Source organism: Asterias rubens, chromosome 20 (assembly GCF_902459465.1).
Source record: "Asterias rubens chromosome 20, eAstRub1.3, whole genome shotgun sequence".
NCBI classification, from domain to species: Eukaryota; Metazoa; Echinodermata; class Asteroidea; order Forcipulatida; family Asteriidae; genus Asterias; species Asterias rubens.
In genome coordinates, this window is record NC_047081.1 from 4,583,708 (window position 1) to 4,607,832 (window position 24,125).

At 37.7% G+C, this 24,125-nt stretch overlaps 1 protein-coding gene across 6 annotated transcripts; it reads left to right on the forward strand.

Moving 5' to 3' along the window:
• Positions 1-662: 662 nt before the first annotated feature.
• On the forward strand, positions 663-22,833 carry LOC117303885 (SH2 domain-containing protein 4B-like). 6 transcript variants are annotated; one of them, XM_033788317.1, is made up of 9 exons: positions 663-1,032; positions 6,878-7,153; positions 8,592-8,748; positions 9,707-10,214; positions 11,348-11,510; positions 17,059-17,224; positions 19,197-19,336; positions 21,742-21,974; positions 22,537-22,833. In XM_033788317.1, exons 2-9 carry the CDS (start codon positions 6,976-6,978, stop codon positions 22,636-22,638), a joined length of 1,647 nt encoding a protein of 548 aa, XP_033644208.1. In that variant the 5' UTR covers positions 663-1,032; positions 6,878-6,975; the 3' UTR covers positions 22,639-22,833. The 6 variants fall into 6 exon arrangements, with proteins under 6 accessions (XP_033644208.1, XP_033644209.1, XP_033644211.1 ...); XM_033788318.1 differs by having other exon boundaries at positions 6,885-7,153; XM_033788320.1 differs by having other exon boundaries at positions 6,959-7,153.
• Positions 22,834-24,125: the final 1,292 nt, after the last annotated feature.

A 24,125-nucleotide genomic window follows, 5' to 3' on the forward strand; every position in this document is an offset into this window, starting at 1 on the left:
TCACTGTAAGGGCCAAATACCCCCCCCCCAAAAAAAAAAAATACAAAAAAGTGTTTATTTCAGAACATCAGACATAACCACAACAAGAGGTCACTCTCTCCATGGAGGAAGAAAATTAGATCTAATTTTCTTCCTCCATGCTCCATTCACCCAAAGAGTAATAAACATGGAACTCCCTTCCACAAGCTATAGTGGATGCCAAAACTGTTGCAAGATTGAAGTCAAAACTGGATACTCACTGGAATGAGGAAAAGATAGGATATCCGGGGTCACAAAGGCTATGCCTAATTAATATACCCATTAAACCGTAAGAAGTAAATAGTAAATCCGGATACCTTTTAATATTGAAATAGGACAAAACCTTATTTTATTTCCTTTCATGTCACCAACATAAACTCAATCAGTAGACTGAACAATTCAGTTACCAAACCACCCTTCTTATGATTATGCAAATAAAACAACACTTTTTAGGCGGGGCGGGGCTGAGGACGCATAAACGACAACAGACTTCATTGGACGAGCGTAAAACTTTTTTTAGCACTTATTTTTATACACAAACCATGCGCACCAGACTTATTTGTACATTGGGTATTATAGTGTAGCTTCGATGGGTACAAGACCGGTGATACTCCGTGCAAAATACACGGTGCTTTTTTCAACAGTCGGAACTGCCGACCTCATGAAATCTGCTCTCTAGAAAGTGAGCATATCTTTTCATTCTGAGCATGGGCAGTGTCTGTACTTTGGTGCCAAGCTGAGAGTAACTTCTCAAGATTATTTATAACCAGTGCAAATCATGTGAGCAAAGACAACTACTTCGTTCTTTTAGGTATTTCTAACTTGTTTGTTCATTGTTGTTGCTGCTCATGCAGGCAGCAGGCGCGGGCTGGCTTTTTGCCCCTGGTGCTTTTGTAAACCCGGAAGTGGTCACAACACTGCATTGTTGAGGTCTGTACATCAGTACGGATATATAGCAGGCTCGGATATTTTATCGCGTCGCTCATTGCGCTTCAGAAGCAGAGTTTCAGCTTGGTAAGTGGTTTGTCTTATTATAAGAAGTCAAATTTTATGATTAGGGTTTTTGGCAAATTATGTTGAGTTGAGAGACGGGGCGGAGGGGTTAGAACTGTCATGACCCGTTTTCTTTTTTGTTGAGTTGCCCAATAAATCATGTTGAAGTTGAACTTCCTTTTCGAAGATTTGACATCTGTGGTACAAGTGAGACAGCGCCCGGGTTACTGCTGGTTCTATTTTAGCATATTGTTTTAAATAAACCAGGCTAGCCCCATAAAATTGACAATTTATCCCAATTGATTGGGTTGGTGCCTATTGCTTGACATGCTTGTTCGTTGAGCCTTGACCCTACTATACTAGTAGTAGTACTAGCACCAATGAATGTAATTCAATCCATGTCAATATTATACACATAATGAATGTTTATGAGTGCAATGGTGCGAATATGTTCATGAGTTGAAAGATGGAATGTTCTATTCAACGAGGCGGAGCCGAGTTGAATGGAACATTCCAGCTTTCAACGAATGAACATATTCGCACCATTGCACGAATGAAAAACATTCATTATTTGTTTTATATAACATCCAAGTAGAACTTTGTCATTTTGATTGAAAGAAACAACTTTCAAAACAAACAATTTCAACTGTAGAAGCCGAATGCTAGTAATTTTACTATGCCTTCTTGCAGTAACACCTGCTGCGTTACCAAAGACACGCGCACGCAGTGATGTTTTTACTCAGCTTTTTCGTTCCATCCGAAAAGTACCATTGCACGCTGGCAGCGTGCCAGCGTGCAATGGTACTTTTCGGATGGAACGAAAAAGCACGGCGAGTGACTCAGCGTGCAATGGTACTTTTATTTGCTATCACGTGACGGACAATCCTCCAATCAAATGGCAAGGATCTGCTTGGGTGTTATATAATATGGTCTATGTGTCCACTGTCATGGTTTTCAATCGGCTTAATTCTAGAACTTTTGATTGAATCATGAAAGCTACAAATAACTAACTTCATGTTGAAATTCACATGGTCATGAGATGATGAGGTACAACCACACATTTTGGGGGAAATCAATTACTTTTTCTTGGGAGTGAATTTTTTTTCAAATCTTAATGAAATTCCAACTTGTTTTTTTGAGAAGTCCCATAGGTTGCATGTAGGTCAAAACATTGCTTTTCAACGCTATTATTACTCCAGGATTAAAGCCATTGGACCCTTTCGGTACAGAAAAAAATTAAAAAGTTCACAGATTTACAAATAATTTACAGGGTTTACAGACGGTAATGGTGAAAGACTTCTCTTGAAATATTAGTCCATGAAATGCTTTACTTTTTGAGAAAACGGTAAACCAATATAAATTCTCGTTAACGAGAATTACGGATTTGTTATAAACACATGTCATGATACGGCGAAATGCGCGAAAACAGGAGTGGGTTTTCCCGTTATTTTCTCCCGACTCCGATGTCCGATTGAGCCTAAATTTCCACAGGATTGTTATTTTATATAAGTTGTGATACACGAAGTGTGGGACTTGGACAATACTGTTTACCGAAAGTGTATAATGGCTTTATGCACCAGTCCCAAGCAATATTATTTGGGTTTGATAAACCGTACTTTGTCAAGTTCCCTTAACAGCTATTATGCTAATAAAATTTCATTGGGACCAAATTACATTTAAGATTACATGGTCTGTTTTGTGAAAACGTTCATGCAACAATCATGCAACACATAATCCCACTGCCGTGTCTCACAGATGTAAACTAAATGATTTCACTAAACAGCCGTAAAGTTGATTGTATTCGGTGCGCTGAATCATTATGAGAACATGAAAACATTATTTCTGAAGGGAGCAAGTTGGATTACAAAGATGTGAACAAAAATCTACTTTCAGAATTTGTGATGTTTTCCTAACAAATTCCAGCAGTTGGGTGATCTACAAGTACTTGTAAGTACAGTAGCAATCGGTCGATAAGTTTCATGATCACAAGAACAAGCTGATTGCAAAACGTAAACTGGCACAAAAAGCTCTCTTTCATAAAGTCATGGCAGTCCCTGGTTGTGGGCGTAGGGCCAAGCGGACTGAGCAGTCCAGTGTTTTGGCACTTGTAATGGGGCTTCATAATGGTGTTTTTTTGTGTTCACTGTATAATGTTGTGTCATTAAAGTCACCTGGAAATAGAACTCTTTTTTGGCGAGCTGCTTTAGCAGTATGCGAGCCTATGTAATACCAATTTTGTCCGTCCGTCTGTCCGTCCGTCTGTCTGTCTGTCTGTCCGTCCGTCCATCCGGCCGTCCGCACTCAGTGGAAATTTTAAAGTTTTTGGTTTAAGTTTCAGTCTTTGAGTTGAGTTGTTTTTGGTATGTTACAAGCCCAAGTGAGATTGTTATATACAGGTCAGTCATTTTTTGTAGTTTTTAGCTATGTTTTCCAATAATGATTTTGGAATAAGAAAATGTTAAAGTTTTTGGAATACAAAAAATTTTATAAGTTTTTTTTTCAGACTCAAAGTCAAACATTGACATCTGGATTTTAAAGAAACAAACTCAAACTTAAATCTTAAAGTTTTGAAATAATTTGTTTAAACAAAATTCAATCTCTCTGTCACTGGTTCCAGTTGAATGAGCTGAAACAATGAAAAACATAAAATGATCATTACTCCTGATTGCAACGATGTACTGACTTGAAACTTAAGTCAAACATTGCTTCTGTCGTATAGATACATATGAAAAGATAAAATTCAAAGAGTGCATCAATGGTTCCAGTTGAATGAGCTGAAACAATGAAAACCTTAAATGGTCATAACTTCTTATTGCAACGATGTACTGAATTGAAACTATTCTTCTGGAAATTAAACATCTGAATCAAATTACTTCTTGCATGAAGCTTCACACGAAAATATAAAACTTAAAGAGTTTATCACTGGTTCAAGTTGAATGAGCTAAAACAATGAAAACCTTAAAGGAACCTGTTGCCTTGGGTCGGTCGAGGTGGTCTTTGAAAAGCGCTTGTAACTGTTTGCTATAAAATGCATATGGTTGGAAAGATGTTTTAAAAGTAAAGTACAATGATCCACACAAATATGCCTCAAAATTGCATGATTTTCCTTTTACCTTGACTTGACACGGTTGGCCATTTATGGGAGTCAAATTTTTTATTCCCATAAATGGCCGACCGTGTTAGTTCGCAAAGCAAAAGGAAAACCACACAATTTCGAGGCAAATTCGTGTGGATCATTGTACTCTACTTTTAAAACATCTTTCCAACCATATGGGGGGGATGCATTTTATAACAAATGGTTACAAATGCTTTTTATACCGCCAACTCGTCCGATCCAAGGCAACGTTTCCTTTTAAATGGTCATCACCTTTTGTTGCAATGATGTACAGATTTAAAACTTCAATCAAATATTGCTGCTTACATGTAGATAATATGAAAAGATGAGAACCTTAAATGGTCTTAACTTCAAACTTGTCAATGTCTCCACCCCTGTGACCATCAGTTGATCAAATGATTGGTTTTTCTGTCAGTCATTGGTTCTATCTGGCGATCGGCAGCTCGCCATGGCAGCTTCGCTGTCTAGTTTCAAATGTAAGAGTGTTACAGTATGTTTAGTAACAATAAAACCATTTTTTGAGTAATTGTTTGTCACGATTGATATGTTTAACAAAATATATAAAGTTGTTTGGGGTTGACTCCGCCTACCCCTTTTGTGACGTCAATCGAGGCAGACTTTGCCTTGATGTGTAGAGATAACACACGTGTAAATACAGGCAGGTCCAAGTCGTGAGTTTGTACATTTCGAAAACAAAAATTCTTGCATTTTGCCGGCATCACGACCAAGCTTATTGCTGAGATGCAGCAAAACAACTAAAGATGGGGTCAGTCTGCATAGCTGGTCAGACTCACAAGAGCAATAGTGCCTAGTGGTTGGTCCGACATCTTTTTCAGCGCTGTGCAGCATTTTCTCCTCAAATATCGTGCCTTGATTGACGTCACGAACAGCGCCCTCTCGGGTCGGGGCCTATCTCTTAAATTTGTAAATAAGATAAAAACTATTTTTGTAGAACCTTAGTTAACTGTTTATTCATATTCCACTCATCAAAACACATGATATATTAGTGACAAAAGATTTATTTTCACAAAATACCACTTCCAGGTGACTTTAATAAAATAGTCATGGAGGAAGGAGTGGGTTTTGGTGCTCAGGTAACCTTCAATCACCAACGTAATTTAAGCAATGTTACTCTGTGCTTTTACTACATATTATTTTGGGTTGTTCAGTTCCAAATCATTTATAATTTACCCAGTCATTTTCCCTTGTGGTTTATTGTTTGATCTGAAATAATAAGTCATATCCCAAATATAACATTGTTTGTTCTATCCAACCTCTGACACCAATAACTCTATAATTACTACTAATGTTGATGACTACAGTCTAGTATGATGCGTCAAGCAATTAAGTCACTTAAGTACATTAAAGGCCTATTGTATTGATGACAGCAAATGTTAATCGGATTCTCTCTTAATTCTGTTGAAAAGGTCACCTGCACTCACTAGTGTTTGGAATGCTGTAGTCAGTTGAGAGCTTCTAAGATTGTTTGCTGTCAAAGTTTATGTTGTTACAAACAATACAAACTTACATTATTTATTTATTTCTTATTTCCAGTTCATTTTCTTCTATGAAAAAAAAATTTAAAAAAAATAAAAAAATAAAAAAATTAGCAGGATACAATAGGGCTATTTTCCTGAGCATGAATCAAACACTCCAACACTAACAAATAAAAGTGCAAACAAAGGGACAAACAAACATGGAACATGACCATACTCTGACACAACGTGCTATAAAATACAGTATTTAGGCCTATAGGGTTTTAATTCATGCATAAATTGCAATTGGTGCTTATAAACATGGATGAACACTCTGTACTAAAAGTAGGGACTTGACACTGTTTAATGACATTTTAATTAAAGCATGTTGAATCTTGATGTGCATCAATATGCAGTCATAATGCAGTACATCGTTTTACTCATTTCTCAATAACTACAACAACCCAGAAAAAAAAAGGCCAGACAAACATGGAACAATAGGTACTCTGACACAACACACTAAAATACATTATTTAGGCCTATAGTGTTCTAATTCCTGGATTTTTGCAAATTAGTGATTACAAACACGAATGTGTAACACTAAGAACAACATTGTTACTGGCATTTTAATGAAAGCGTGTTGAATCTTGATAGTAATCAAGATTACATTGTATAATCACAGCAAACATTGTTTAACTCATATTAAAAATTACAGCACCTCAGCAATTAATATTTTTAGGGAAGCTTTCTGCTGTCATTATCTTCAAACTTTGTGAGGACGTGTAACATAAAGTACCCATACCCATGATACCCTGAGACCAAGGCTGAGACTGAGAACTTAGGGCCTACTTATAATCTGACTGGGAGAGGGCCCTTTAAATCTGAGACTGCAAGAGCTTTATACATGTCTGCCAGAGACTGATGGTACATGACTGTGTACACGTTTTATGTATCAGTACCTCAGTACCTGCAATAGTGCAGGAGAACTCATTAATTTAAGTATCATTTTATCAGAGTAGCCATGCATACAGCATGGATGTCCTTGGGTGTTAGGACTATTGGGTGTTAACTTCTACATGTACTCTTATTTTAACATGCACACAAATCCAGCTACATACTGGCAAGACATTGCTGTGTGGCAATCTTTTCCTAAATTGGTCCAGGCAATGCGTTGAATGTTCAATACAAAAGGCCAATAAAATAGTTCACCCACACACAGGTTTTAATACATTATACGCCAATATTTTGCAGTCTGCAATAGCCTTTTCTTGTTTAGTTTACAGATGCCACACGTACTGTAGATGTACTTGATGATGCTTCATTGTATTAAACTTCATTGTTTTCATTACTGAGGAAGTAAAAACAACCATCAAGATGTTGCAACAAATCCTTAGAGACATGTATATTGATCCAGAGATCCTTGCTGAACTCTCGGATGAGCAGAAGGAAATCCTCTTTTGTAAGATGCGAGAGGAGCAGATCAGAAAATGGAAGATCAATGACGAGGAGTATGAGAAGAAAATGAAGAAAACCAAGAAAAAGAAGAAGAAAGGTCAGTATCTATTAAACCCTGGGGAGACCTCTCAGCAAAACATTGTTTTCCAGGTGCCCAGCAGCTTTAAAAACAAACATTCATAAATACCTCAGACAGTTTGGTGCAAGACGCTTCTCAGTACGGGCGATGCAGACGCTGTTGGTGAGTTTGCCACGCTGTGTGTGAAAGGAAAATGACAAACGTCTTGCACCAAGACTACTATGCGCAAACATTTATTACGCCTTTTAATCAAAAAGGCAATGAATGGGCCTTTATCACACTACCACGACCTTGCCGGTTTTAAAAGGCCCTTTAAAGGAACACGTTGCCTTGGATCAGACAAGTTGGTCTATAAAAAGCGTTTGTAACCGTTTTTTATAAAATGCATATGGTTGGAAAGATGTTTTAAAAGTAGACTACAATGATCCACACAAGTTTGCCTCGAAATTGCATGGTTTCCCTTTTACTGTGCTAACTAACACGGTCGGCCATTTATGGGAGTCAAAAATTTGACTCCCATAAATGGCGACCGTGTTAGTTGACGAGGTAAGCGAAAAACCATGCAATTTCAAGGCATGTTTGTGTGGATAATTGTATTCTACTTTTACAACATCTTTCTACCCATATGCATTTTATAACAAACGGTTACAAACGCTTTTCAAGGACCAACTCGACCGATCCAAGGCAACGTGTTCTTTTAAGAACTCGCCGCTACCCTTTTATTCCCTTATATTAAAACAGGCCCTACTGTTTGTGAAAAGAAAATGACTGATGAGAACATAAACAAAGATAACAGCCAAATTAAGGTAAAGGCCCAGTTTTTGGGATTAAACCCTGGTAGAATAATGACAAATTAGACTTAAAGTTTTGACCAACCAGGGAAAGCTCCACATGCCCCACCTATTAATATCTCAAATTTTAGTACTGTGTCTTAAAACTTCAGTAGCTTCAGTAGGGGGCAAGGGATTCTTAAGTGTAGGGGGAACAAGTTGGCCCGACGAGCAGCAGCTTGATGTTTACCTGAATTGGATTTTGGCATTGGGATAGATTTCCTTGTGAGACGGACCTGTGGGCAGTGCCAGCATTTAGTACAAACATTTCATACATGATGTGGGATGTAGTTGGGGAGGCTGTCTGCTGGAAGTAAGACTAAAACGGTTATAATGAAGGCAGTGGACACTTTTGGTAATTACTCATTATTTATACTCAAAATATTGATTAGCATAAAACCTTACTTGGTAACGAGTAATGGGAGAGGTTGGTAGTATAAAACGTTGTGAGATTAGGCTCCCTCTCTGAAATGGAGAAGTTTTCAGGAAAAAAATTATTTTCCATGAGTTTGATTTCGAGACCTCAGGTTTAGAATTTGAGGTCTTGAAATCAATGAAGGGTTTGAAGTATTTGCCCACAATGTTATTTGAACTTTGCCTGTTTTGATTTGCTTGGTTGTGCGTAGGTGGCAAGACGGTAGAGTGGCTGTTAGGCAGGGACAGCAAGGAGTGGGTGTGGGTGATGGGAGACCATGACAGTGATAAACAAATTGAAGACATCTTGGTCAAAGAACGACAACTAAAAGCCAATCAGCTTGCTCATCAAGAAGCAGAGGCCAAGAGGTAATAACTTCAATGTCTTAAAACATTCTTAAATTCCCATGCTTAGGATGGTTAGAACATACACGGGGATGAACAATTTTAAACTGTTTGTCTGAATTTAGGCGTTTTTAGAAGTCTGCCTGGTAAACAGAACATGCTGTTTTTTTCTTACAATGAAATAAGCCCTCCTTCTCAACAAAATGCAGGTCACTTTTGTTTTCTGTACCAACAATTCATACAGAAAAGGAAGATGTCTGTTTGAAAATATTAGTGTGTTTGGAACAGTTCATCTTTTTAAAACTTGTAGTGAAGTCAGTACTACAATCAACTTGTGAAATTTATAGTAATTATCTTTGTTTTTTGGATTTGTTAAATTTGTAGAATCCTATCTAAATGTAGATTTGTACAATGGAAGTAGCATCTGGTCATGTTTCTGAGATGTTGCTACAAATCCAGAGTGAAGTATGTCCATGATGCAGGAAGAATAATCCCTAATATGGGGTGATAGGTCTTTTTCTTCAGCCGCGCCACGCATCTGGAACTCTCTACCACTTCATCTTAGATCTTGTCTTTGTACCGCAAAATTCAAGTCTCTTCTCAAAACTTATCTTATGTCACAGGTTTTCAATGACTAATTTTGTTGTGTCTGCTTTTCTTTGTGTTGTGTTTTGTTTTTTGTTTTGTTTTTGGTTTTACTGCGCCTTGAACACCCAGCAGGGTGGATATGTGCGCATTACAAGTCTTATTATTATTATTTATTATTACATGTAATAGGAATTCACAATCTTAGAGGCGTTACTGCCTGAAGTTTTGAGACTCTGCCAGGGTCGAAACGAAAGGCCAATAACTATATTTTAGCTTGTGTGTACTCGAGGATGATGTTCATAACAGTGATAGCAACAATATCAAGACAAAAATAAAACCAATACCAAGTATTGCCTCATGGAGTTTGGTGTTGCTTTCTTAAACCTTCTTATAGGGCAAAGGAAGAGGAGGGGCGCAAGAAACGTGCAGAAGAGGAGCGCAATCTAAGGGAGGAACAGGCAAGACTTGCTGCTGAGAAAGCTGTACTAGAGAGTGCCAGGTTAGAAGAAGAACGCATCCTCAGGGAAAAGGAAGCTGCAGAGAAAGTACTGAAAGAGCGGCTCGCCAAGGAGCAGGCTGAGGAGCAAGAGAGAAAGAAGAAGGTCGAGGAAGAAGAACAGAAACTTCAAGAGATGAAAGCCAAATGGCAAAAAGCTGCCGCAGAAGAAAAGAAACGTCTTGCTGACGAAGAAGAGAGACGACAGAAAGAAGTTGAGCAGAAGAGGTTGCTGGAAGTAGAGAGACAGAAGGAGCTTGCGAAAAGGAAAGCTGAGCAAGAAGCTCTCAAGGCGTCAATGGAAGCAGCAAGGAAGAAGAAGGAACGCTTAGAAGAAGAGAAAAAGAAGAAAGAACAGATTGAATTGGAGCTTTTACATAAAGCAGAGAGACTGAAAAAACAGCGGGTGAGTTCAATAGCAGTGGGATGATTTGAAGTTAAAACCTGACTCATACATATAGGTGTGCTGTGCTGAAGACTATTAATTTTCTTCATGATGTGAATTCAAAATTCAATGTAACTTTAAACAATAAGGAATTGTCCACAAGTTTTGATAATTTAAGATCTGCAACAAAAATGCAGATGATTTCACTTTATATTTTGATGATTCCTTTATGAAAATGGCACAGCCTGGGGCGGTGTGTCATGGCTGAGCGGATAAGAGCACCGAACTCAAGCTCTGGTGTTTCTGATCAGCAGAGTGTGGGTTCAAGTACCGGTCATGACACTTATAAATCCATTATTTGTGTGGCCTTCGGATGGAACATCAAGTCGTATTGTCTTTTGTTTTGTGTATTGCATACGTAAAAGAACCACGTGCACTTGTAGTAAAGAGAAGGGGGTTCACCCAGGTGGTCCTGGTTTGATTGGCTGCATATTGTGGTAAATTACCTTGTAAACCATTACATGATGCTATGGTAAGGAATAGGTCTCATACTTCAAAACATACAGTTCTACATACCTTGCAGGAAAAAAACAGAAAAATGAAACGCCATGAGCGTCACTGAGTGACAGCTTTGAGTGCTAAATAAGTAGTGCTAAATAAGTAATTTATTATTAAAAAAGGGGCTGAATATCTCCTTTTTTCTCCAAAACAATCCACCACCCTCCTCCCAAAAAATTGAACAGCCTCAATTTAATTTCACTATTGATAACTGAGCAAGCTTCAAACTAATATGTAGAAAGTTCATGTTCAAAATAAAGTTAGATCAAATTTGAATAATTGATCAGGTCAGGCCTGGAAATTTCATCTTTGAGAGGGCAAGGCCATATTCATCTTGAAAAGTCTCTGTGAAACTTTTGAATGGGCACCAAGGTCAAGACCAGGGCAACAGAGGCCATGGAAATGTGAAATTCCAGACCTGTAATTCCAGAGCCTGTAAAGTTGACTATCAGGGGGGGGGGTGTTTATGCCACATAATTCCTCATTAGTCTGAGGTGATATAAAGGTATTTTGACAAAACTTTCAATAATAATTCAGCAATTAATCAGCTTGTTAACAGATTGTATGATTGTCTATGCATTGATCACCATTTGAAGGAGAAAGACATTAAAGCCAAGGAGGAGAGGGATAAGAAGTTGAAGGAAGAGGAGAAACACCGAGCTGAAGAGTTGTACGTTGTCTTGAAGAAAACTGATGAGAATAAGATGAAGATGGCCGAGACGGATCGAGCAAATATTGAGGAATTCTGGAAGGTTCAATGTAAGTATTTAACAATCCTTTTTTTTCTGTTGGGTTTCAATGCAAGGTTTTTGGGTTTGGTTTCAAACTGGCATTTATTAACGGCTTTTTGAATGTTATTGGTACATTTGAAATGTATGTAATTGAAGCCCAACTCGGGCTGTCTTTTGCCACTTCTCGCTGGTATACACCATGTCTCAAAGCGCTTCCACATTAATACCCCTGGTCACTGGGCCTTAAGTCATTCCTTAAACCATCTCAGCTCCCTGGGGAGTATTACAGCCTGTGCTGCCAAATTTGTTGTGCAGTCAAGGCTAATCAATCACAAGAACCAACTCTGCCCTAACAGGTACCCATTTACCCCTGGGTGGAGAGAAGCAATAATAGTTAAGTGTCTTGCTTAAGGACACAAGTGTCACGGCCAGGATTCGAACGTCCTCTCTTCTGAACAGAAACACAAGAGATTGAGTTCGGTGCTCTACCCACTCGGCCACAACACTCCACCAAATAGAAATAGTTATGTACCATCCGTTTCAACTTCCTCAATTTAAAAATTCCCCCTATTCAATTTGGGATGACATTATGTGTGTGCTAGTAAGTGTGGACCCTAGGACATGTACAATGAAGTAGGATGTATGACTATTTCCTTGTTATGTGCACTGTTTGATTGTAGGTATTGTGTGGGGTTAGAGTTATGGATGGCAGCACAATGGACCCTTGTTATTAACATTCCGATGACATGGTTGAACCATGGTTGAACTCACTTCATTATAAACAGTGTTTACAAATACACATTGTATCATTGAGTTAGAGTTTGCCTCAATTGTGCTAAATGGGTTTAATACAGTTATTGTACATGTATGTTGAATTTATGAACTACCTGTAAGGATCATTATTAACAGTGTTTTTACTCTATATTGAAACAGCCACATGTCTGCATGTACTGTATAAAGTAAACATTGCCATGCATGTACATTTTTTAAAGGGAAAGTATACCTTTGGTTTTTGGAACCATTTAATTGAATTAATCCTACAAGTATATTAAATGTGAGGCTGTATCATCGTATTACGATAAAACTAACCTGTGAATATATCATTTCAAATAGTGGTCGCATTTTTGAGATGTAGCACGAAATCCAAAACGATTATGTTCTCGCAGGAAGAATAATTTGTAATTGGAAAACACTATCTAGAAGCGTTAGTATCAGTGACGCTTCCAGATTTTGTCCATTTAACCACATTACTTCATTCAAAGTGGAATGATCAAAATGCTTTATACTATCGAAAGCTGCTGTACTTAGTTAGATTTTTATTGTCATTAATTGTATGAGTGTTTACCAAATGTATTGTGTACCTTCCCTTTAATGTGTATATGTTAAGTGTACATTTAATTATTCCTCCATGATTTAAGGGTCTAAGCTTAACAAATACCACCGGTACATTTAATGACTTCAACGCTTTCATGGCTGTAGTCTATATACTACATGTAGTCATTAAAGCCTAGCTTTATGAACTTGAACAAAAATGTACACACAATTTGTGTGTCTAGTGTGTTAAAGTGAAAATATGCAAGAACAAGTAGGACATGACAAAGGTTAACTTTAGGTTGTTCATTTTTGTACTTCCTGCCTGTATACAGTGTGGTATATTTCTGGAAAGTGAGTTAGTTGAATACAGGAAAAGGAAAGGGTAACTTGACCAAATGATGCGATTGTGGTTAAGACTGGCAGAAAGACCTCTGAAAACAATGACATCTACATAATGCATCGGCTGAAATTAATAGTAGGCCCTTTTTAAAGACAGTGGACACTATTGGTAATTCTCAAAGACCAGTTTTCTCACTTGCTGTATCTCATCATATGCATGAAATAACAAACCTGTGAAAATTTGAGCTCAATTAGTCTTCGAAGTTGCGAGATAAATAATGAAAGAATAAACACCCTTGTCACACGAAGTTGTTGATATTTTCTGTTTTTTTGCGAGGAAAACCCAAGTTTTTGACATTTATTTAAATTGACACGTAAGGATACTTCATTAAGAAGGCATTTTACACAGTGCGTGACCAACTTTTTCAGCTTAAGGTCGTTGGTTCAAATTTGGCTGTAGTCAATTATTTTTTTATTCAACCCCAAAGTAAAAAATACAGAATGTACAAAAGGTTAATGCTGATATAGTGGGGATTTGTTTATTCAATTAAAGTTACGGCAAAGATTTTGATTTCAGAATTACTGTAAAACATTTTACAGTAATTTGCATCTTGGGAGCTTTTAAGTTTTCAAATACTTCTGAATTGTCGTCCAAACTAATACGTAATATGTGGGGTGGATATTGATAATTCTTGAAGATAACTTACATTACATATTGACCCTAATATTGCCAAGCATGGTCAACTTCCTTGGGAATAGCTTTTGAAGGTGAATGACATACCAAGGAAATAGAACCAAGGGGATGACAAAGACAGCAAAAGCAATGACAGCATTACAAGAACACTCCACTGTCACATCAAATAGGAGAGTTTGTACATCATGTAGCATGCATTGGTTGATATATAGATCACATCTTTAGCAGCCTAGTCCCTCAACCCATGCCAGGTCATTTGCCAACATAAATGTTTATTTTAGTATGCTGGTCATACATTTCCTTGTCATACTATGACAAAATTTCTTTCCAAGTTATTGAGTGGTAAAAGATAATTCAAGGTGTATGTAGCTGGGTTTCTGTGATGTGTATTGCACTACATGGGAAATGCATGATTTATGAATTTTATTTCTTCAACTAGTGGTTTTGACAATTCATAAATACCTAAGACAGGTTATCCATTCTGATTGGTCGAGAGGACATCACGAGGGGTTGTTTGCACGGATGATATAATACCAGTAAAAAATGTTGAAACATGGGCGTGACAGGGGAGCTTGCACCTGTGCTTATAAGACAGTTTCTTCATTCCTATTGGTCGAAAGCAACGGCCGGGACAGTTGTGCCACATCACGCGATACGCGCGACGCGCACAGCAATCTTCTTAGCAGGAGTTGTTTACCCGAGGGCCTTAACATTTCATATCTGGAGGGGTGTTGTGTTGAAAGAAAACATTGAACAGTTATAATTTTTGCATTTGTTTTACTTTTTGACCAAAAATGTTGATGTTTTTGACTGAAAGGTATTTATGAACGGGAATCAAAGTGTGTTTAATCCGTTTTCAACTAGTGGTTAAAACCCGCCGAGGCCTGGTTCTTGATAGTTTACCTCGACTTCGTCTCGGTAAAATTATCAAGAACCATGCAGGCCTTGTTAAGGTTTAAATCACTAGTTGAAAACCTCTTCACCACACATTGATTCCCTTACTAAGTGCAATCATGTAAGCTCACAGGTACCAGATTCACATTTGTTTATAAATCTGTTGAATTGATATAATCGTTTTTTAATTTGCATCTGATCAATATTATATTTACTCAATTAATTTAAAGAATAGGAAAAATAATCCAAAAAACTTTGTTTGTCGGAATATTTTCAGTTTGTGTTTTGGATGAAAAGTTTTAAAGTACACATTTATGTAAATCAACAAAAGTTAATTGTTTGTTTGTCTTACACATATAAATAAGACTCGGAGATTAGAAATAAGACTCGGAGAAGGCTGAGTGTGTCATTAAGTGTGCTGTTTGGTTGTTAGACCATTCTCATGGAAGCGCGTATGTCATTTTTTTAACGCATGTATGGCAAGATGTTTTGCTATACAGTAGACGCCACATTGACCAATGAAAACACTAGATGCTAGAACAGTTCATGTGCTATCTTGTAGTTTTGCCATACAAGTCATGTGATGGTCATTTTGCCACACGTGGGTGTCACGCGCGATGATCATTTTGCCCTGTACTTGTATGTGTATCGCTCGGTATCGATACCGACGCCCACAGCAGCACAAAGGGCGACTGAGGTCAGCATTCTCCGGGTTCTATTTCTTTGGTCTTACATGAACTTGTTTGTTAATTTCTCTATCAGATAGTATACTGTTTATTTACAAAAAGGCTGTTTTTTGTGTTATTTATAATGTGCGGTATTACATGTACTCAATAACACATACCTTTGATTCATTCACGCTTACAGTGTGTCACAGATCACACTCACAGCATCATTCTTTATATTATTGCCATTCTATTGAATCTAAATCATCATTCATTAAATATGTAATGTACGATGTAGGCTTACTGTATGGTTAAAGGCAATGGAGAACTAATGTTACATTTGTATAAAACATAGTGAGAAATGGCTCCCTCAAAGTAACATAGTTTTTGAGAAAGAGGTAATTTTTCACTCAAATATTAAAAGACTTCAGGCCTGTCAAAGCATTCAATCTGAAAGCATACAAATTTGTGCAACAATGGTGGGTTTTTTTCTTCACTGTTCACTTGCAGTTTCGATTACCAAGTGAGTCTTAATTTTTCCACAGATTTGTTATTTTATGCATAAAAAATGAGAATACAGCTGTCGATTTCACAAAGAGTTAGGACTCGTCTTATCTTGAGTTAGGACGAGTAACTCGTCTTAACTTAGGATTAATCTTAAGGTCTGCATGCTACAGTGCAGGGTTGGGACTCGTCCTAAGTCCTAAGATTAGTCTTAAGTTAGGAAGAGTTTTGTGAAATTGACGGCTGGTCTTTAACAATCACCAAACATGTCCAGTGCCTTTATGGTCAGACCTTCATGGGACAAATCTGTGAAGTACAAATATGTATTTTATGTAAGGAATTAATGGAATGACTAGCGCAACAAGGGACTACAAACGTGTGTATAGATTTAACACGTACCAAAAGAGGTCAACTTCCGCAGACCAATTGTTCCCTCTGATATTTAGGTTGACTTTAGTTTTGAATGTCTGATTGCGATTGAAAGTGAGTCAGCAGTAAACTGCAGATGTGACAGCATGGGTTATTTGTTCTAATACGTTGGTTCAGGCTGTTGCCCTATAATAGGTCCAAAGGTTACCCATACATTTGTACTTTTTTACAATGAATAAACGGCAATTTATTTTATCTAAGTCCCTTCATGTACTAGACAAGAGTCTAAAATATTGCTGGCTGGAAAACTGAGTGATTATGTATAGGATAGTATATACACATATGAGAACTGACGAACACTGAACAAGTTCACAACAAAATGCAAACTTTAAACTATTGGGTATTTGATTTAATTTACATTTGAATATTTTCTTATAGTGAACCATCAATGATAACTTACTACTGATTATTATTTAATGCAGATGCTAGATTAACATCTATTAAAATATTGCGGAACCAACTGCTAAAACATTGGATTCGAACTGCCTCTAGCTACCGGGCAGTCTCAGTGTTCTAGTTGGTAAGACACTGCTCTAGAATTGCAAAGGTTGTGGGTTGGAATCACACCGAAGTATTAATATGCCTGTGATATTTTGTCACAGAACCCAAGAAAGTACCGAGTATGCGCGTGCGGTGCCAACACACATCAGTGTATATGAGTAAAACCAAAAAATTATATTCTTTATCCCTGATGCAAATTTAATAGATCTTTTAAATTCTGTCTTGTTTGTATTCAGTACGCAGATCAAAGAATGCTGACAATGAGCGGAGACAGAGAGCTCGCTGGGCTAGAGAAGAAGTCCGTCGATCTAGACTCAGCGGTAACTTTGAGAACCTAACATTAGATGAAATCTACAATGAAGGAATGAAGGGAGACAGTCAACAGCAACCTCCTCCTATCAGGTAGTTCTCTTATTTTTGTTTCTAAACTTTGTGGTAGTATACCTTACTAGCACTAGCAAAGAGTAACAACCGTTTCAGACAAGCGCTCCAGAGTTACGCCAAACCAAATTCTGAATTAAGTACCTGTATAAAACGTTTCACATCCAAAACATTTGTTTGTAAACTTTGTGGTAGTATACCTTACTAGCACTAGCAAAGAGTAACAACCGTTTCAGACAAGCGCTCCAGAGTTACGCCAAACCAAATTCTGAATTAAGTACCTGTATAAAAAGTTTCACATCCAAAACATTTGTTTCTAAACTTTGTGGTAGTATACCTTACTAGCACTAGCAAAGAGTAACAACCGTTTCAGACAAGCGCTCCAGAGTTACGCCAAACCAAATTCTGAATTAAGTACCTGTATAAAAAGTTTCACATCCAAAACATTTGTTTCTAAACTTTGTGGTAGTATACCTTACTAGCACTTCCAAAGAGTAACAACCGTTTCAGACAAGCGCTCCAGAGTTACGCCAAACCAAATTCTGAAATAAATACATGAAAAGTTTGACGTCTGAAACCGTTTGGAGCGCCTTGTTTTCAGATGTTGATATTTTCAAGAGTCCAGCCAATGTAGATGTTAGTGTTAAATGTCTGAAATTGATTTAGGTTGACCTAGAGTCCCTCCTAATCTATTTTTGTAGGGGTGACTCTTGCGGGCCTTTCTGAAACGGGTGTAAATTTACCAACAATGTGAAAGTTTTAAGGTCTATCTCAAGGAAGCTACAGCAGTTTATTTAAATGGAATTTTGTTTATTAAAAAACAGACTTGTTTGAAAGTTGTGACGACATCATTGTAAAGGTGTTGTTTGTTGATGACATTTATTCTTGATGAGGTAATCTCATAAGTCTTTTAACAAAATAGAATTGTTTCTAAACTTGCAGTCATTATGGATTTCTTCATTCAAAGACACTGGCCACTATTGGTAATTGTCAAAGACCAGTCTTCTCATTTGGTGTATCTCAGCATATGCATAAAACAACAAACGTGTGAAAATTTGAGCTCAATTGGTCGTCAAAGTTGCGAGATAATAATGAAAGAAAAAATACACTTGTCACACGAGATTGTGTGCTTTCAGATGCTTGATTTCAAGACCTCAAATTCTAAAATTGAGGTCTTGAAATACAATTCGTGGAAAATTACCTCTTTCTCAAAAACTACATTACTTCAGAGGGAGCTGTTTCTCACAATGTTTTATACCATCAACTTCTCCCCATTACTTGATACCAGGTAAGGTTTTATGCTAATTGATTAATTACAAATAGTGTCCAGGGTCTTTATCCCAAAAGTACTTCAAATTTACCCAGTCAGGTTTCTTGGTGGTTTATTATTTGATACTAGAAATAAAAGTCACATCCCCTAAAGCTGATCCCTCCGCTGCATCTTCCCAGGTTGTATCGTAATCGTGGTTAGTGATAACTGACAACACAGCAGCAAAACTATTAAGCAATGTAGCGGACAGTTAATGACTGTATGACCACAATTGATGCACTTAAAATAACCTTGGGTAAACGCGCAACAATGTTCCGTAGTTTGGGGAACAAAAGACAACTTTTAAAAAATACTTTCACAGACTATTGGTTGCAGAGATAAGACCCAAACAGGTTGAATTCGAACAATTATTTTTAAAATCTGGCTGCTACATGTACAAGTTTGAAAAAGGATAAAGATGATGACACCATCTCTCTTCCAGCGCCGGCAAACTTTTGCAATCAATATTCAAATCAAATGGGTTTTGAACAAAACATAATTGACTGGAGCAGGACTGAACCAAAGCCCTCTGGATTAACGCACCGTTCCTTTACCAACTGAAGACTCTGGTTTTCACTGATTGCTTTGTGTAATTGTCTATTTCAAACGATTTTCATTCTGTACCATACTGTTTAATCACTTGAAAGTTTACGAGTGCTTTTTGTTTGTCGTTTTACTTCACAGGCCAGCCAGTGGAATGCCGAGACCATCCCAACCTGTATCTAAAGATGATGTTATATGCTGGTATAGAGAAAACCAAGAACCAAAACAAGCAGGGATCCGTGTGGACTTCAATGGCAAGAAGCCATGCAAGTGGTTCCATGGTATGAACTCAAATCTGTCATGTATATTATATTTTAATTTTATGTGCGTGAGGGGTGTTAATTTCCAGAGCTGCCAACTCTTCCGGATTTTCGGAAGACTCCCGTATTTGACGGCAATCTTCCGTCATCCCGCAAGCAGTCAAAATCTCCCGGATCCCCAACCTGTTAATGAAAAAAATAATAAAATTGACGAATTTCCTAGCCCTCCGCCGTGGCCCGTGTGTGTATAACGTTTGCGCGCGTGCATATTTAATTGCATAGATGTTCAGAAAAAGTTGTTCTAACCGTAGTTTGGTCTTCTCGCATCCATACATGTGCATGCACTGATCAACCTCGCCACCATGGGTAGCGCGCTATATCGATACCTCTCGTCACTAACCCCTGGAATAGATGATTGCACTTACAGTGGCGTATACTCGTGTGGGATCGTTACGACGCACTGCCCACGATCGAGCAAATGACGCTGCTACATCGTACACCACTGGGAACGTGGTTGGGAATGTAAAGCAAAATGGCGCCGCCCAGCAGAGCAACTGGTAAGTCGGTGAAGAAAATTAAATACGCTCAAAAATACAAAGAAGACTACCACAAAGAATGGCCTTGTATAAAGAAATCATCAAAGGATGAAAACCATGCCTTTTGCACTACGTGCTATTCAGAGGTATCTGTGAAATACGGCGGACGAAACGACATATTGAGACACATAGATTCCGACAAACATTGCAGTAGTGCAACAGCACGATCCAACACGCTAGGCATTGCAGATTTTTTTAGGAAATCGGGCTCTGATGACAGCAGTATAAAAAAGGCGGAAACTTTATTCACAGGGTTTATAATTGAACATAACTTAAACGTTGCATCTTCTGACCATGCTGGTCCTCTTTTTAGACGAATGTTACCCCACAGTGCTTCAAAACTAGAAACATGTGCAAAACATTTAAAACATAAACAGCAATATTCTTTAGTAATATTTCAAATGTATATGTCTGTACATGAATATTGGTTTTTATGTCCGCAAAAATCGTCGTGACCCGTGCTGAGATTGAGTCTTTCTGACTTAAAAATAAAATCTTCCTGATTTTCAAAAACCAATGTTGGCAGCTCTGTAATTTCAGATGACTTTGGACAGCGAGTCTTCCTGATATTTTGTACTGATAAGAATAAGGCACTGATATTCAAATAACTGTCTATAGACCCATTGCATAATGCGCAGCCCGAATACACGCACGTCTCCTGTCAGCCATTTTGGGGTCAAAACATGCACAAAAGGATGGTACACGTGTTGACGCACCAATGCGTTTGTAAAAATGTGTACCATCCTTTTTGTCCATGTTTTGACCCCCAAAATGGCGGACAGGACTCGAAGCACATGTATGCGCGCTGCGCGTTGTGCAAAGGGTCTTTAGTAAACTGAAATTGTTAAAATAGGTTTTGTACTAAAAAATGGAAGTGCATGCCGGACTTGAAATATGTATACATGTAGGTAAGTATTAGGGCTTTAGTCAATTTCTCAAGCTCTATAACCAGATAAATGTGTACAATTTCTCTCATGTCTGTACATTTGCAAAAGTATTGTTAAGGAGAAATGTTGATGGTCTATGTTGACACCCTGTATTCTAATTCTAAAAAATGCCAAGTGTTGGAGTCTGACAGAAAGATATGAGGCCAGGCTAGATGCCCTTTTTATATGAGATGCTCAAGAAAGATCCTGCACAATGCATGGCATAACATGTCACAAATTAATGTGTTAGATCAATGACCAAGCAGCCTCCACTCTTAAGCATCATCATAAGAAATAGCAGACTGCAGTGGTTTGGTCACCTCCAACGAAGCGAATCTCTAAGCAACTCTACAACTGGTCACCAATCAATGGGAAAGGTAAATGAGGTCGCCCTAGGACAAGTTCAAGTTCAGTCTATTTGGACGTTTGTCACCAGTCAGGCAGCCGAGGCAGAAATGCATGATCAGGCCTGTGTGCTTCATTTGAAAGGGCAGTGCACCAAGGCCACTTTCTCCTTGGTAACGCACACCCTATGAGGAAATTGTAAATACAACAGTTTGCAGGGTACCAAGAGGCTGAGGCAATCGCCTTTATTGCCTCCGTCAAGTATTAGGCCTGGATGATGTTGACTGATGATGATTCTAATTACGACTTATGTTCAGGGGTCGATTTCACAAAGAGAGTTAGGACTAGGCCTAAGAAGGACTAGTCCTAACTTAGGACCAGTCCTTGGCGATATTAAAAACATTTAGCTAGTCCTAAGTTAGGAGGAGTTAGGACATGTAACTTTTCCTAACTCGAGATGAGACTAGTCTTTACTCTTTGTGAAATCCACCCCAGGGAGTGTCATATGTATTTCTTTACAAGCAAATCTATTATGACTCTTCAATCTTTCCCCTTGCAGGTATTATCCCTCGTCAGAAAGCAGAAGAAATCTTGGAGGGAAAGAAGCCTGGATCTTTCCTGGTTCGTGTCAGTGAGAAGGTCTGGGGTTACGTACTATCCTACCGAGATGTAGAAGCAATCAAACATTTCCTGATTGATGCGTCTGGGAGTACCTATCAGTTCTTTGGTGCAGACCCATCCAAGCAACACTCCGTCCATAATAGACTTGGAGATCTCATTACATATCACAAGGTATGGTCATCTCTTGATCTATCTAGGGCTATTTGGAAAACTATCATCATTCAATATGTGTAGTAAATGTTGGTTATAGACTTTGTGAAGACTTTTACTTGTCCTCTACACTCACAAGTCAAGTATGGGGAATAAACAGGAGGATGCTGTTGACCTAAGGCCTTGGGTGTATTCCACTCAGGCTAACAATGCAAACAAAATGTAAACTATGGGTATGTTTTCAAAGTGGAATGCGTTAAGTTTTGCAAATGCTCTGGGAAGGTGTCAGCTATATTTGTCAATAAAAGTATAATGGTGGAAAATAGCGCAAAACGGTAAAAAAGCAATGGATATCAGACTAATGTGAACTAAATCTTAGACAAATCAGGTTGGTTGTAGCAAGGTTTTAAAAAACGTCAAACGTGCACATAAGTTTTTAACACAATGCGTTAAAAAACCAGTACACATTTTAAAACCGGTAGCACAAAGCGTTGCATAACCGGAGGCACCCCATGCCAGACATTATGTATTTTAACTGAAACAATTTGATTATCTGAATTATTCGATTTGTTTTTCTTTGTAGGTCATACCAGTTTCAGAGCGTGGCAGGGAGGTTCTAAAAGACCCAGTCGGACAGGAAGGACCTATCCCGGATTACAAAGAACTCTTTGAAGATAAAGCATGAGATGACGCAACCAAATTATAGGATGCATCTGGTATGCGTAAGTTTGTTTGTAATAATGTGCTACTTTATATTTTACTTGAAAAACAGTCCTACATTGTCCGTGATGAGATTTCAGTGCATCATATTAGGCCGAGTAAAAAAAAAAACATGTTTCACGTCCGGGTTTTTCAAAAAAAGGAGGAAGAGGGGCTTTTTATTTTTTATTTTTTATTTCAAGATGGCCGCCATTCTTTGTTAAAATGTCAAATATCCATTGTTTTTTTTACTGCTGAAATACACAAAACATAAATGAAACAATTTAGTCGAGGCATTCAGACAAGACATTCAGATTGTTTTTGCTGAGATCATTTAAAAAAAACCTATTTAAAAAAAAATAAAAAATAATGTGCATACAATAAAATAAAAAAAAATAAAATAAAAAAGGAGGCGGCCTGTAAAAAGGAAGCGGGCGGGGACGCGAAACATTTTTTTTTTTTACTTTGTGTCATTCAAAGAAAGCATAAGTATCAGAAGTAATTGTAATTAGAATTAGAGTATTCTAAACTTTGCAGGTGACACTTTATGCCTGTGTTGTGCAACCCGGTCGTCAGTGTCCACATTCAATGAAATACCAATTAATTTAATTACTTTTATATAACAAAAGCGTCTTTACTGTACCATTTGCCTTGATTATAATAAAGTTAATTTTACAATACTTTGCCACAAGTTTGCGATTTGCCTGGCTTAATGTCATCATGCTGGCATGACACGTTTGCCATATTCACTCAATGCCTCATCAAGCATACAAGCATGCATCTTGATAAGTTTTCAACAGTCATTTTTGCTTGCCTTAAAGAAGTTGTTATACAACTAATGTATTGGATGCATATGAAAGTATTGTAGCAGAATATAATCATGATGAGAGATTTACAATGTTCTCGCTGAGTGAAATTGAAACAAAGAAAGAAATGCATTCATTGTATGTTTTATATAACTCCAACATAAGTCCTGGTATCTTGGATTTATTTTCATAAAAACTGCAAAATATACATAGAAACTGACCACCCAACATTGTTATTTTGCAATAACAAAAACGATAACGATCACGACGCAAAAAGAATGCATTCTATTGGTTGAATTGCTCCACAGAGAATACGCTTGTGCTTATTTAACCAATCGAGGGCGTGCCTTGTTAACGTGATCGTTATCGTCTTTGTTTATCGCTGTGTTGTGACTGGCCTATAAGAGTCCTGCAAGAATGATGACATTTCTGCACATAACTTGGAAATTTATTTAAGATATCGTGTGTATAGTTCTGAAGGCACTTAACTCACATCCATATATCATTATAGATGCACAAGTCCCATTAGGATTTGTTTATAGTACTATGTTCAATACTTTATATTCCCGTACAACTCAATACATATATTTATTCATTAGTATATGTACTATATTTTTTTCATTTCCTTTACATGTAGCTTGCACTTACTTTTATTTTAACAGCTCAG

What these genes read in the sequence shown, in the direction of transcription:
- LOC117303885 (XM_033788317.1), top strand. Translation starts at nt 6,976, where the DNA reads ATGTTGCAACAAATCCTTAGAGACATGTATATTGATCCAGAGATCCTT. An exon ending in CAAGAAGCAGAGGCCAAGAG is followed by an intron (nt 8,749 to 9,706) that starts GTAATAACTTCA and finishes ACCTTCTTATAG; the next exon opens with GGCAAAGGAAGAGGAGGGGC. An exon ending in AGAGACTGAAAAAACAGCGG is followed by an intron (nt 10,215 to 11,347) that starts GTGAGTTCAATA and finishes CACCATTTGAAG; the next exon opens with GAGAAAGACATTAAAGCCAA.